This window comes from Dicentrarchus labrax, unplaced genomic scaffold (assembly GCF_905237075.1).
Source record: "Dicentrarchus labrax unplaced genomic scaffold, dlabrax2021, whole genome shotgun sequence".
In the NCBI taxonomy this organism is placed as follows: Eukaryota; Metazoa; Chordata; class Actinopteri; family Moronidae; genus Dicentrarchus; species Dicentrarchus labrax.
In genome coordinates, this window is record NW_026136713.1 from 27,586,127 (window position 1) to 27,602,303 (window position 16,177).

Genomic DNA, 16,177 nt, shown 5'->3' on the forward strand with positions numbered 1-16,177 from the left:
ATATATATATATATATATAAGAAGATGACATGTTTGGTATCCTGTGAGATGTTTCACTGATCAAATGTACAATCTGTAACTAAAATGAAAAAGCACAGATGGTGTCTTCAGTTGTTACTTGGTATCAAAACATCTCATACTGCTGCCACATACACATATACTGTAGGTCACTTCCTAGAATAATAGAACACTCAAGTGAGATATGAGCAGCAGTTTGTAGACACAGTGATAGATTGTCTGCAGTGTGAATGTAAACAAAGAAACACACATTTACATTCACAGTTTCCTGATTGCCTGTGAGCACTGGAGCAATCTGGGGTTTAGTGCCTTGCTCAGGGCCATATACATAAAGAAATGCAGAGAATCGCTGTTTTTGTTAATGAAGTCCTCCTCTACGGAGTCTACCATGTTGAACTGCCATGTTTCTACACGACGGACAAATTAAGCACAATGTAGAACAAATGCAGCCTACCTGTAGGTGATGCAGGTACGTCTCCACGTTCTCAAGGAGCTCCAGGATCCCATGCTCCAAAACATAGAAGAAGCCTTCCAGGGCGTCAAACTCCTCATCCACCAGCTAGAGCACCACACAGAGGGAGACATATATTTGTATGTATTTTTAAGAGTTTTTATTAGAATACAATTGGTTTGGACTTTTTGGATTTTAGTCAGCATATTTTGTATTATTGCATTAAACTTCAAATAGTTGTAGCTAAATGCTTAAAGTATACTGTAAATAATGTGAGTAGAAATTGTTTTTCATGCTTGTCATTTGCTTGACTGTAAGGTGTCAGCTTTCTTTCTTTAGCTGCTGGATCAGCACCTGTGGAATGATGCTATACATAAGTTAGGAACCTACAGTTTAATATAATCACTATAATCACTTGTACCAAACCTCAAGATCCCTGGAATCCCTGCTTTTTTATGCATCACTGGTACATCGGTGCATCTCGTCAACATGGTTTCTAGACATACAGCTTGTTCCCAGCTTTACTGCTTTTCTACAGTCTAGAAGTCTAATTCCTACAATGTTAATTATTACTTTTTAGTAATGCACACAGAAAGGGTGCTCCTAGTCCATTCCGTCCTCTAAATTTGTTTTAAATACCAAGAAATAGCTTTAAATGTGAATGCACAGAAGTTTGGGTTTTGCTGAGCTTCAAAGTGCGATTGCTATATATTCAGGTATATGCAATGCAGCTTCAACCCACATCTTATGTGAGAAATGGAAAAAGATCAAAGGCAGTAAGTAGGAGCAGGAAATTGTAATGCAGTCAAAAATGAAAGCAAAAGGGAGACATGTGAGCATGCTCATGGAGGTGAACTCTTGCCTGACCTGAAGAACTTTATTGGACTGACAAGTGCAACCATAGCAAAGGGCAGTGCAACAGGCCAGAGCAAACAGGCAGGTTCAATAAACGGTCATATCATAGGTTTACTCTGCATGTGAATCACTGCTCTGATGAATTATTAACTACTGCATTGCAACTGGAGGGAGTGTGTACTGGAAGATTATTGGTGGCTCAGAGGCCTGGAAGAGTTACCTTGAGGTATAAGCATCCTTTAATGTAACTGTAATGTGTTGCTTCTCTAGGGTTCTATGGGTTAGGTTCTGCTTTCTAATGCCTATCCACAAACAATTGACAACAATTGGTCAGGATCAGTTACAGAACAGCATCCTGGAGTTATTTAAACTAGTGCCATAAAACCTCTATCCTACCTTCGGTGTTATTCCAGTCTCATGTTTGATGTGCTGGCTGAGCCTTGCTGTCTTCTTTGCGATGCTGTGGGTGTTGAGGCGGTTGATCTTGTCCTTTATGGTCAGGGTCTCTGTCTTTTTGTATTTGTCAGCTATAATAATAATATGAGGGACAGTTAATCTTGAATACGGTACCAGTCATTTAACTGTGACTCTGAACAGTATATTCACTCTATGCTGCTGCCTCCCTCTACCTGTTGTGCTACATAGAGTAATAATTGATGCATCAGTGCCTTGCCGTACTATTTGCTATATTAACTGGATCACAGTACCATACCATAAAAAAGTACAACATTATATTTAACATTATCAGCTCATGTGAAAATAGTGGACTTGATGGTGACCCGTCTCACCGACTTCTCTGAAGCGTTTGTACTCATTGATGCGACAGTTCAAGGCGATGGAGGTGTGAGCGGTCTGCTCCAGAAGTGCATACGCTGGGTGAGCGCTGTCTGTGTGTTTCTGGATGGTCTGCAGGAGGAGGGGGTAGCGGGCGATCCGCTGGACCGGCATCACCAAGAAGAAACTCAGAGAGGTGGCATTTACTTCAGGCCTGGAGAGATGAATGGTAACAATGAACACTCATAACTTCGGGAGCAAAATCAACGACTGTTACATGTTAGGGCCTACTGTTTATCCAGGTGACATTTTTTTTTATTTTATGTCTTAAGCAATATTAAGCACAGCTGGTCTTAGTGTGAACCGAAATGATATAAACCTACGCTGAGGTCTTGATGACTCTGACGATCTCATTCCAGAGCGCCTCCTTCTGTTTGTAGCTGTTCTCCACCTCTGTCACATTGTTGTAGTTGGCCAAATATTCGTTATAGGCTGCCTCAATGTCTGAAGACAGGCTGAGGAATGAATCACCTGGAAGGAATATTTACATATTTACAGACAGGAACGATGCTCAGAGCACAAAGTACAATTCAGACACCAATAAAGAATGAACAATTTTAAAGTGCTAACAGATGCTTCAATTAAATGGTAGTTATTTATCTTTTATTTTCATTTATTTGACTAATCTATACAACGAATCATGGGACTCATGCTTTCAGTAACACTACCAATATTCTGATTAGAGGAACAACACTTGTTCCCCAGTTAAAATGCTGTCACAGCATATAATCATCTACAATCTAGACACATCTACCATGTCTTTATTTAAGCTTTAGTGGGATCCGGAATAAAAAAAATCCTTTACTTTCACTGCCCACTGTCCAGATCACCATTTACTATGTGCGCCAAAATTCCTAATAAGTAGTGTATGAGGGAAAATAAGTTTAGTTTTAAGTTTAGTATAATTGTCAAATTTTGCCCAACAAATGAAAAGTAAATTTCCATTCATCTAAAACCATATCACAAATACAAGAACAACATGCGGCCCAGACAGCCTATACATCTTCAACTGTCACCTCTCACATTTGGCTTTCAGCATGTGCAAATAAAGCAAAAGCCTTAACAATAAACTCTAGGATGTGTGCATTAAAATGGAGACGCACCCATTACAACATCCAGAGAAGCTTGCTGAGACTGTGAATTGTGTGAAACTCATTTAGATTCTCACATGAACATTAAAACCACATGTGACAAAAAGACGTGTGAAGATTGTATTTGTTTCCTGTTTAAAAGTGTGATCGAAGCAATTGATGTAGGAAGACCGAAACCAGCAACAACCGAACCACATCCTCATGGTAGCCTGAAAAGGTTCATGTAACCAGTTAAACCCGGTATTTGAGATGGGAGATTGGAACGCTGATCAACATAGTGAAAGTTAAGTCTTCTTGCTTACACAGAGTCTCCAAGTAGAGAGGGTCTCCAGGCTGAATCTGTTTCTGGTCCAGCAGGCTGAGAAGTCGAGTTGAGACGCCAATCACATCCTCTATGTAGAGAAACATGCTGTCCAGGTTGGCTGGAGGCGGCTGCGGTGGGCAGGGAGACAGAAAGGTACACCAATTCATTTCCCATATGTATGGAATTGCAAACTGGACCAAAATTCTGTTTAAATATGTAGCTGAGACATTCACATAATGATTTAACTCCACCAAAAGTCGTCTCCCATGGGCTGAGTGTGGATGTATTTGAGAGTTCCTTTTGAGTCACTTTCTTTCATTTCCCCCAAATATAAACCACAGTCCATGGCTCTTCAAGTTTTTCTTATCTTTGCTGTATGGATTATTATTTTCACACTCATCCTTACAGCTCATAAAGCCGGATTCCATTAAGTTTAATGAGTCTTCATTTCAATACCAGACCAACTTAAAGGTCATTTTTATGATCCATTTTTCTGATTTAAAGGTCCAGTGTGTAACACGTAGGAGGATCTATTGGCAGAAATGGAAGACAGACGCTGCGCCATTAAGTCCAACATGTTGAACCGCCATGTTTCTACAGTAGCCCAGAACAGACAAACCAAACACTGGCACTAGATAGGGACTTTAATGCTCCGTAGTTCCTCCTTCACACTTCCCAGCTCCTCATTCCCAGCTCCTCAAATACAGACACGAGCAGTGTTCAGTTAATTGCAATCTGCAACTTCACTGCTAGATGACACTAAATCCTACACAGTGGTCCTTTAATGTGATTGATTTGTGGAACTATGCAACACACTGAATCCAAGGAATAGAATATTTAAGTGAAAACACGTATTTCCAAAACATGCTATGATGTCAAAAAAACAAAAAGACACAAAATATATACAGTAACTTTACATTAGAAATGAAACCGAGGAATAAATATCCACATCAAACCACCTGAATTTAACAAAAATGTTGATGGCCTACATTAAATTAGCCAAGTAAGTGACAACAGGTATTTCAGTTTTTATCGGTTAGTAAGTTACTTACAACAGATAACAACAATAAATGTAGAATAGCGTAGCATTATTAGCATTAGCATCATGTCCTTTCACAGCTGAGGTTTCTGGTTGAACTGTGCTACTACAAGAAGATTATAGAGTTTAAAAGTAACCTTAATTTACATAAATTGAAATGAAATGTCTATCTTGTGCAACATATGCATGTGTGTCTGCTCCTCTGCAAGACAAATGCTAATACACAGCTGATAAAGAAGCGTTTTGTTTAACTCTATTCTATTCCGATGAGAGATAGTGGGCACTGCTGGAAGACTGAACAATCAACACATTGCCACAGAAAACAAACCAGCAACTTTCCTGTCTCACAATGGCACCATTCATTCACATATTTATTCTATTTCTCTGTCCTTCACTCCACTGCTTCACTCAGTCTTTCTCTTGCTGTCCTTCCTCCATCCATCATATTCTTTTACACATATTTTTAAATACCCTTTTCACCTCCATTTTTCTTTTATTGCCGCACATTTGCATTTACTCTCTTGACTGTACATTGGTTAAGACCACATAACACAGACAAATCTTTTTTCTTAATGTCTCTTTCATAAACCATTCCCCTACTCACCAGTTAATCTCCTTCCCTTAACAGGTCATCAGCCCATAATTAAGTCTTTCTATTTTCATTTCATTCTCTCTGCCTTCACCTACCAATCCCTCGGTGTGTTATCATTTTCATGCTCATCCACAGCTCAGTCCTTTCAGCCCATAAAGCCTGATTCCATTATGTTTTACGAGGCCTGATTTCATTACCGCAGTGCTAATAAATGATTATTTAGCAGTGATAAGCAATAACTCAGACGTGATGAAAAGCAAAACGATAATAAAACACCAAGCAGCCTCCCCATAACAGCTCCTCTAGATGCTGCAGACATTCAACATGTAGTGATTACTTTTTATTCAAAAGGCACAATCAAAAGGGTTGTGCCACATTAAGAATGTACAACACAGAACTAAAGTTGATTGATAGATCTTTTAATACAGGGACTAACTCTGAACAACAACAAAATCTTTGTTCAGCATATGTTGATGCTGTTAAAGATGTGACTAACATAACTGATCTTAACTTGCAGCCTTTTTCTTAGCAAATTTGTACTTTCATTTTCCCTTTCATTTTTTCTGTATAGTTCTGTATTTGCACCCAGGAGCTGTACACCTGTACAATAAGCAGTAAGGCCCAAAAATGTGTGTTTATTTTATATCATTGTAAATCTAATGTTTGGGATTTTGGACTGTCTGCAACCAATGACAATTTGAAGACCTCCACTTTTGAGCTGGATGCATTTCTATATAAAAATAATCCACAGATTATGATACTCTGTAGCATTTAGCAGCATTGTTGTGTCTGCAACCAAGACTTTCATTTCATTCATACCTGTAGCTTCTGTAGGTTGCTCCTGATGGTCACAGTGCTGACTTGCAGCAGTCGGAGGTAGTTCCTCTCAGACTGGACCAGCTCCTCTATGGCCAGCAGCTGCCTCTGGGCTGCCCTCTCTTTGGCTGCTGCTTCCTCCTCTTCAGACTTCTTTTTGGCCTCTTTTGCCTCCTCTGCCAACCTCTCCTCTGACATTGAGCCATCCTCTGAGAAACTATCCTGTGAGGAAAGTTTGAAATTTGTTTCCACAATGGAAGTATTTGTATCTTCGAGTCCTGAGGTGTCGGTTGGTGCCTCCACATACAGAGACACAGCCGACTCCTCCTCCTCAGTACTGAACAAATCCTCTCCAAACTGATCTTCGTCTGCCGTCCGATCCTTCTTCTCTTGAAGCTCCTCTTTCATTGGATGTTTCTTGGTGACCTTCTCCACAGCTCCGAGGGGAGATAAAGCCGATGAGGCCGGTTTAGGGAGAGGCAGTGTGAAGGAGGAGGGCTGGGGCCTCCTGGGAACCTCCATGTTGGAGATTACTGTGAAAGAGAAACCCTGTTTAGACAATGTGTTTTCATGTTTACATTTTATTTTTGTACTTACAGATAATATCTCTACACAAGTAACAGGTTCTTTATCTTCTTCACAATCACTGTTAAGCATCTCTCAAATAGGATTTTAGGTTTTTAATGTGGACTGCAATCTTCCACTGCAAAGCAAACCCATCACAAGATATAAGTGTTCTGCAAAGGGCAACGGCTGCATGGTGTCAAATTCCCTCATTCCAGTGTGGACCACATGGACCACATTTAACAGTCCAATCACAAGAAATTCTATATCTCAGTCACCTAATTGTGATGATACAGCAGATGATTGAGCAGCTTTAGCATCAAACACAAAGAAAAAATACTTTAAAAAGTCTAAACAGATTGCTGGTACTTGGCACAAAAAAATAATATTTGGATTATTTTGACAGATGTTATGATTATGATATGATTCACGGTTAGTGGGAATGATTATTTTTGCAGCAGTTTTCATTTCCACTGAAACAACTATTAAAATCATGATGATTTGACATTTGTTGGGGTCTGTACCAAACAAACATTTTTTAACATCTGGAGAACAAGATTTGTAGTCCTTGGCATCTTCAGCACTATGGTACTTCACTATAATGCTGTTTGTCACACATCTTTAACCTTTATAAAAAATTGCAGCTTCTGCAATTTGGATATTGATCTTGGCCATATAGCAATTATATGATGGATAATATTTCAATTAATTCTCCAGCACAAGAGCTCGGAGAGATACCTCAGGCCATTAAACATTCAAAGGCCATAAAAAAACAGAAAATATAACAAGCATAGGTTTACTTTCTGTAAATCCTCCGTCTGTATGGCTCCTGTATTAGCACTGTGTTGTCCATACAGTGCAAGAGACATGTCAGAAAAAGCACATCTGCATGACTAGGTGAAGAAATACAGATGTTAAATAAGCGGAAGACAACTGCTATGCTGTTGGACACATTCAGCATTACTTAAACAATCTTATTAGTCTGTCATTAATATATTACATATTTACAAGGACAAAATGAACACGTATGCAATGTCAAGTTCCATTTTCTACCTTCTGTTATTCACAAACCACAAAAGTGAAGACTTCTTTTTTTTCTCTAAACATCTGGCACCAGTTATACCTTCCTAAGAAAATTCATAGAATTTAAGGCAGATAATCTAACATTCCTGCTTTTGATTCAAAGTTTATGACTTGGAAGCAAAGTGCTCTCATATGAAGATGGTCTTATAACTCCATACACCAGCAGATAGCAGGCAAATGAGATGGCTTTTTTTATATTGTTTACATCACCCAAACATGCAGAGAGGGGAGATGTATTGTCATGGGTCCTCTGAGCTGGAACACCATGCGTTGGCCCACCGGGAGGCTGGCAAGCTGCTTACAGGGCAACTAATGCTGCCACTGCTGTGACAATTAGCCATTACATGGCTCAGCTGAACAGTCGTCTGTGGCTTTATAGAACAGGCTCTAATGACAGTTTTATTTTCAAATTTGATGTCTGTGTGACAAGTTACTCATGACTGCATCAGCAAAAAGGCTCAGAGTTTCCCCCCATGCATCACTGTCTGTAGGGTTGGGTACTTTTCAATACTAGTGCCTGTATGATAGCTAGGTTTCACTAACAATAACAACAATACCTATGTTGTGGAAATATGTTTCTCTACACTGCACTCTTCATTGTCTATGTACTGTTGTACTCTATGTACTATACAGACACATTTCCGTCAGTGCCAAAAAAATAGAGGTGGATTGTTTATATTGTCTGATATTGTAAACTATCTACAAACATGTTGCTCTATTGCATTACTAAAATCTCACCTCTAGCTGCTGCATGAACGTACACACTAAAACTGCTTGTTTGACATGAGTGTGAACTAAGTCGCTGACTACGGTATTTATGTGACTGACTGATGAACTGACAACAATGCCACACAAATAAATTCCTTTACATTGGTTGTTTATAGTGGATCTACTTACTGACAAATGGTTCTCATGTTTCTCACACAGACAAGCAAAATTATGATTTAAAACCAAACCATCAGATCAAAGAGCAAATCAGCACAATTTCAAACATGACTAGACATTTTATTGCAACTTCTGGTAATTGACGGTTTTTGAATACCAAAAAGTACCGATGTTCAAAACACAGAACTAAAAGGCACGAACTCTAATGAGATTACTATAACTGCTGGTTTAAAAAGAAAGCTAAATGAAGATATGTATAAATGTATAGAGGTTAGGCACAACAACACCTGTCCACTGCAGTAAAAACTCTCTTTCTGTTATTTTAAATTTCTGGATTCTTGTTTCAGTCTCACTGTTACATTTGATTTTGTTTTACTGTTTCATTATATATACACATGCTCAGCTGCCTGTTTATTGGCTAGCTAAATTAAGACAAATGCTGTCAAATACAGCAGTCCTTCATTAAGTAATACCTTCATGAAAGTTCAGTTTTTGTTCAGAGGAGTTGATTCAACCGTGGTTCTGTTCAACTGCAGTGGGGTTATACTGAGAGATTTTCCACACACATAAAATGTTTTAATTAACTCTTCATTCCTATTTTTGGTTATCATTAACAGCATGGCTACACTGGCTTGCCTTGTGTTCTTCAGGCGTCTACCACCTGTGCATCACTATTTAAATACGTACTGTTGTCATTCATTTTGATCTAATCCTACCACACGGATTTATCTTTTCCCTCCAATTAAAGGTTTAGGGGTTTAGCAGCATATGGTGACCCAGAGTTGGGGATAACTGAGATCTACAAGCAGAGCTGGGTTTTAAACTTTAACACTGTTTTTAGTACTAATGGAAATGATGGAAAACTGTATCAAAAGTTCATTATTTAAATCAAAATTTTGCCTGATTTAAACTAGTTTGTTTGGGAAACGTTCTTGACAGCCAGAAAAGTTCTGCTAGTGTTCAAACAAACTTTGACATTTTTAAATAAAAAAGTTGCTTGTAGAAAAGAGAACTCTACACGCAGTATAAGCCCTTTATAAGCCATTACAACAACCAAGCAGAGCAAAACAGATGACTCTTAAATAACAACCTGACGCAAAAACTTTCTTTACATCCCAAAACAAGTGTGTCAGAGCTCCAGGCTGAAACATCTACTGCCCACAAGCCAAACCAAAACCACACCAAACTTAACCATCCTAACAACGGCAGTGTGTATCAGAGTGACAGAATATCATTAGAAACATTTACATGACATCAGGCTATCATTACCTTTTGCAGAACCCCTGATTCAGCAGTAGTGAACCTCGATCTCCCCTCTCTCTCTCTCTCTCTCTCTCTCTCTCGCTTGTTGTGCTCTGTCCCAAGTGAAGCAGAAATCTGCTGCAGAGACGCTGCTGCATTGAAAACACACACACATACACACACACTGGCGTAACTTTCTCCAGTGACTCACACACATCAGGCTGCTGCTGGGCCTGCATGTGGCAGGAGTGTGTGAGTGTTTATTCACGAGTGCGTGCGTGTGAGAGAAAAACACAACGTATGAGTGTGTGAGGAAAGGGGGGATGGGAGTGGAAAGGAGGGTGGGCTGGCTGTTTTGCAGAGGAAAAAGAGGGGAGGGGGAGGAAAGGGTGGCCACACACACAAACACACAAACACACACACACACACACACACACACACACACACACACACACACACACACACACACACACACACACACACACACACGCACACTCATGCTGCTGAATAAGCTGATTGACTGCAGCAGCTGGTGGGAAGAGGAAGTGGCACTCACCCAGGCAGATGATGATTGGCTGGCCGGTCTTCACAGTGGAATGAAGGACCAATGAGACGACACCTGGAGAGGTTTCATGAAACACTGGACGGACCAATGAGGACTGAGCGCTGAAGTGATTGAAGTTTTCCTCTCACAGGAAACAAAAGCTCTGCGGGACGGCCCATCCTCTTCCAATTGCAAAGGGATTGTGTGGATTTTCTGCTGGAAGGAAACAAAAAGAGATTTACTGCTCGGAAATAAAAGATTTATGTAGGTTGAAGTTTATTTCAGACAATCAAACAAAGAATTAAAAAAAGTGAATGAGCAACTAGTAAGCACAGGGGTATTCAAATAAAAGTTAAGAGGACTGTGTGTTCACAACACAGCCATTTACTTTCATTCACTATTAAAGGGTACCCTACTGTGAAAATAGATTTACTTTAATATGGTGTTAGAGATAGCTGTCACAATACAGTGGTGATTAAAGCATTTAAAAAATGCATCTGAACACCACCAAGACTCTACCTTTATGCTAGCAGCTGTTGGAGGCTGTACTGACATCAGCATGTGCTGAACATGTGCACAATGACAATACTAACAATTGCTAATTAGCACTAACCACAAAGTATGGCTGAGATGCAGCATGTCATTAGTTTCACAGGTCATAAAAGAAAGTATTGAACAAATTAAAAATTTTTGACGTGATGATGGTGCAAGATGGGAAGTTAAAGGTGGGGTAAGTGATTCTGGAAAACTCCAAAACCAGAATAAATACACTGATATAGTGTGAACGACGACTAATGTAAATAAGTTGTGGGTTTACAAACTGTTGCAGCGCAGCTCACATGCAGAGAGGACAGAACACCAACTCTAGACAGCGACACTCACAACTCTCCTGCTACTACTGCTGACATCACAAGAACAGCTAACAAACTAGAAAGTAAGCTGAGTGTTCGTGGGAGAGTCATTTTACCTGACACACAAGTCCTGGCTGGAATGATTGGAATAACAAGTTAGTGTTGTGTGGCTCGGTCCAATCAGAGCCAGAGCTGTGTACCTAACACCAGATTATTTTCAGGGCACATAAAGTGTGGAAAGCTAGCAGGCCATGAGGAAATATTCACTATATTTGGAGAAGGGCGATTGCATTAGAATCACATTACCTCAAATTGCCTACCCTACCTTTAAAGGATCAGCAAAAACCTGACGTTTATCTCTGAAGTTAAAAAATGTGGTAAAATGCTGCTTTTATGACACATAAACACATTCAAACAACAGTTTAACTTTCAAGAGGTGTTTGGGTCCCCGTACAGCAAATACAGCTTCCGATATGGTTCAACACCTGAAGATCAATCTGTCATCCTTCACGATAAACATCCTTTCAACACAGAGAATCTGTTGTTTGATATAGTGCAGACAGGCAATGCCATCTTTGTTTGGACTTTAGATATTTTTTTAGAAGATGCATAGCATAGCTTTTATAAAAGGTTTGTTGAGTCATACAAGTATTTTATTATTGATCAACTTTTGATGATTCAACAGAGCATTTGTTAATCTTAGTGTGTCCGATGAGCCCTGAGCATAATAACAATGAAATGTTTGCAAGAACCTGAGACAATGATGGAATTCATTGCAGTCAAACTCGATTAGTGTGGAATGAGAGAGGCAGGAAGGCAGCGGATAATCCGTTTCATTAGATCGGCATTTCAGGGAGGAATGCTGCAGGACAGGATTCCTTCATCAGCTGACTGGTGTTGATCTGACGACAACTTAAGGCGTGTTGCAGAAGAGTAAGGCTTCTGCCAAGTGACGATGACATGTATCCAACTCTCTACAGTGACCAATGAGAGCAAACATCTTTTTCAGAACCAAAACTTGCCTTTCCAAGAAGAAAAGTGCTCGATTCCTAGGAAGCACTCAGCATACCTCTGCTAAGACCGAGCTAACTTCTGAAGCTGTTACAATTTTTGTTAGTGAAAAAGGAACCAGACCGTAAAAACTCAGATTTAGTTGCTAATATTAGCTTATTGCAGCTATATCGTACCTGAGTATAAGTCGGCCAATAACTAACAAGAGTTTGCGTACAGAAATGTCAAACAAGGTTTGAGGTCATTCAGAAACAGCGACACCATTACACTGTCTGCCCACCAAAGAGCACTTTATTTTATTTTTTATTTCATTTTTCACCTGTAAAATGTCCCGACCAGAATGGATGGCTAAAATCCTATTTTGAGGTCACAGTGAACTTTCAGATTGAGTCAAAAGTGTCACCAATTCAGTGTCTGACCAACTGTGAAATATGGTCCCAAACTTTTGTTTCTGAGTTATGATGTTAAATAAAAAGAAAAATTTTAAAAAGCCAAAATTGGGTTTTTTTCCAGCCATTATATCACAGTAAAGTTGACCTTTGAGATCTTGGGTAAAAAGTCACCACTTCAGTATTGTATCCCATTAAACATCTGTGTGAACTGTTGTCACAACTGCTGCATCAGTTCTCGGGTCATGGCAAAAATGTGTTTTGTGGTATCACAGTGATCTTCGACCACCAAATTGTAATCAGTTCTTTCCCTCGAGGCGTTCCTGGGATATTGGATTCACAAGAATGGGACGGACAGACAACGTAATGCTTCTGGCCATGGCTATTATCGCAGCAGAGGCGTAAAAATCATTTGCACCAAAAACGAATCACTCGCTCCTTGCCCAAGATATTAACTTACCAAGAAAGTTTATCAAGGCTGTCTGCATGTTTTTAAGATATCCTGCAATCTCTAAACAGGCAAACAAACAGGACCAAGAGCTTAATGTCCTTGATGGAGATATTAAGAGGGAAAAGGAATGATGATAAAGCAACTCAACTATAGCTGCTTTTAATGCCCTTCGGCTGCAGCAGTCTGAGCGCAACAAATATTTTAAAATCTTGTAGATTTTGATTCAGGAATTTCAATGGGTGAAACATACGCAGATATAATTGGCTATTTAGGTTGACAAGATCTATACACTTTTCCGTAAATGACTGAACTTGTACAAATCTTGCATAACACATGAGGTGTCAAGGTGTCAAGCACTTCTTGTTTTAAAGTTGGCATGACGTCATAACAAGAGTGGGAAGTGAAAGAAGTGTGAGAGCTGGGTGGAGTGATGGCTCTGAAAGGAGGCTAAATGTAGATCCCTGTTTACAGTAATTACAAGGTTGGTCCAGTTCCTTGCTTCTGAAAGTCCATTTTGTTCACATAAACACATAGCTTGATTTTGGTAGTGCGCTAGAAAGAAACCATTATATTACAGGATTTTCTATCAGGCATGTGATACTGGCTACAAGATACCAGAAGATTTTGATCCTGCATCATTGTTGACATTTCCTCAACTGGAAGTCAGCGAACCTGTTAATGTTAAAGCCTTGCTGCTGTGTGACACACAGCTGAGGAGAGATGACATGGCTGAAAAAGAAAACAGTGATGATGGCATCCTGTCTGTTCAGTCAGCACCAAACATCCTCCCTGTTAAATCCACTGTTTACCACATCATGACCCACACTGAGTGAAGAATTCTTTTAAGATGACTGTGAGTAACAGCAGATTAAGGGTGCGATCACACCTTTACTTTGCGTTTATGTTAGTGCTTGACCAATTGGTGTTGCTGGGGTAGAGATATTGGCAGCGAAAAGTGTTAAACAAATCTCTAAAAGAAAGAAAAGCAACATGATTATAGTGAGTTTTTTCACTATTATTATGTGTACTGGAGGATAAACAACATCTGCTAGTTAACTCTGATTTTAGAAGTCACAGTACTAATACTAATCCTACCCTAAAATAAATATGTTGCAGAAGAAAAGAAATATGTAACTGACAACTATATGCATCATATATGCAAGCAAGTTATGCAAGATAAAAGTCAGCATAACTCATGTGACTGCAAACTGTCCACAAACTGAGTGGAAAAACATGTTCCACCACAGGGGAGTCAAACAAATTGGATGTTCCTTTTTTTCAAATGTCGTGGATAACCTGTGTGGACTGATGTTAAACTGATCACAGACTGTCAATCAGAGGCTGTAATATTACCTATGTGTGTTAGGTTTCCTCTCTCAGTGTAGCTCCACTCAGGACACCAAAACCAGCGTAAGGAGGAGGAAACATCGTGGCATGCTGGGCTTCCTTATCACTGTAGAACGGAAATAAACAAAATACAGAGAGACTAAACATCACTTCTCACATCCGTGTAGCAGTGTTTATCTCTGGGTCTGTCTCTGTCTTCAGCTGGCCTTCCTGCCTGTCCCACATACTTATATCAGACAAGGAGGTCTGAGATTAAGGACAGTTGAACACACAGATTTCACAGATAACAAGGCATGAAGATGACATACTGTATATAATAATAAGGTGTTGGAAATACATGTTTATGGCTAACTGCACACAAATGTATGTTTCTGTACTGTAATATATTTCTAAGTTAAATATGTGCACATATTCCTCATAACAATCTTAGCTCCATGTGCAACAGGTGGCCATACTACAGCAATGTCATCTATCCTCAAGCCCCCCTGGTGTGAAGGAAAGGTGTCCCTCCCACATTTCTTCAAGCAGCCCACCATAACAGCGCCTTAGTTTAATGTTATAGAGCCCGCTTTATTTAAGGGAACCATAACGTTATCTTCTGGGGTGATAAAGTGACACCAAAACAGCACCTGGCCTACCTGTTTAGATTACATTATGAGTGAGAGCAGAGGAGACCGGCGAAAATCCGTAAATACATTCATATTTAATGCCTTCAAGCATTTTCTTAACTCACTTGGTCGACATGTCTGTGGGAGGATTTTCCACCAAGAATATCTCGTTAGCAAACTGCCGCAGAGAGAGATAAATAGGCTTATTGTATGTAAGGTTGAGGAATAATACGGTCTGTCTGCTGCCTCATGTTCGGATAAAGACGACAGAGAATGACACAGATATAGAAATACATGTGATAAAACGTTTACCTTTCTGTTGCCGTCCTCTCATCGCGTATTTCACCCCGCCGTGACGTCCTGTCCTCGGTTTCTGACGCTGAACTCCCGTTCACCTGTTGTCAGCCAGCAGCCTGTCAACGTCGCGACAACAACAACCGACACCACGTCCGGTCAATACTTCACAAAATAAAGGTCTTATAAAGCGGCAACATCCATGTTGTTTTCAGAGTAAAAGCCCAACAACAAATATGCTGCTTGTCAATTTAACAATAACACAGATGTGAATAAGGAAAGCATAAACAAGGAGCTAGTCATTTGTAAAGAATATAAGTAGATTGGAAGGAGTGGTATATATTTTAATTTAAGCTTGTAGCACCAGTAGAGGACAATGTAGCATTATAGCACCACAAAAAGTGATCTATTGGAAAAGATGATTCAATAATTTATATAGATAAATATATACAATGTATAAATCAAAGTCAGGAAGCTTTATACAGTACAGGACATTACCCTAAAACAGTGTGCACACACATACACACGTAAAATGGTGAAGTCTTCGGATATTCTGGATCAAGTTTTGTGTGATTTGTATATGTATATGTATATTTGTATTTTGTATGCACCAACGTAGTCACAAGTCACATTCCTCGCAGGTGTAAAAACCTACTTGGCAATAAACAATTCTGATTCTGAAAGTTTATCTTTTATTATGTCATACACAACTTCCACTGACTAAATTCCCATAAATACAAATATAGTAGTCTAATATATACACGTTTATGAGAGCAGACAGAGGAAACATTGTGCCAAGGAATAAAGTCAAACACTATACACAGTGAACAGGCAGCTGTTTACATCCAGTAGAAATTAAAGAAAGAAAGTTAGAATTTCTTAAGTTGAAGTTTAAATTTATGATCTAA

The 16,177-nt window shown here is 39.4% G+C and overlaps 1 protein-coding gene across 6 annotated transcripts in view; it reads right to left on the reverse strand.

Moving 5' to 3' along the window:
• The window catches only part of arhgef37 (Rho guanine nucleotide exchange factor (GEF) 37), a 30,038-nt gene extending 14,628 nt beyond the window's left edge, over positions 1-15,410 (reverse strand). Inside the window, exons 1-11 of one of the 6 annotated variants that reach the window (XM_051419877.1) lie at positions 15,288-15,410; positions 14,374-14,473; positions 10,331-10,534; positions 9,802-9,926; positions 7,365-7,457; positions 6,004-6,533; positions 3,552-3,681; positions 2,482-2,629; positions 2,113-2,312; positions 1,721-1,851; positions 473-577 (exon numbers count right to left, since the gene is read on the reverse strand). In XM_051419877.1, coding sequence (XP_051275837.1) covers positions 473-577; positions 1,721-1,851; positions 2,113-2,312; positions 2,482-2,629; positions 3,552-3,681; positions 6,004-6,522 — 1,233 coding nt within the window. In that variant the 5' untranslated portion in view covers positions 6,523-6,533; positions 7,365-7,457; positions 9,802-9,926; ... (1 more) ...; positions 14,374-14,473; positions 15,288-15,410. The remainder of the gene's footprint in view (positions 1-472; positions 578-1,720; positions 1,852-2,112; positions 2,313-2,481; positions 2,630-3,551; positions 3,682-6,003; positions 6,534-7,364; positions 7,458-9,801; positions 9,927-10,330; positions 10,535-14,373; positions 14,474-15,287) is intronic. The other 5 variants (XM_051419876.1, XM_051419879.1, XM_051419878.1 and 2 more) reach the window with 5 other exon arrangements.
• Positions 15,411-16,177: the final 767 nt, after the last annotated feature.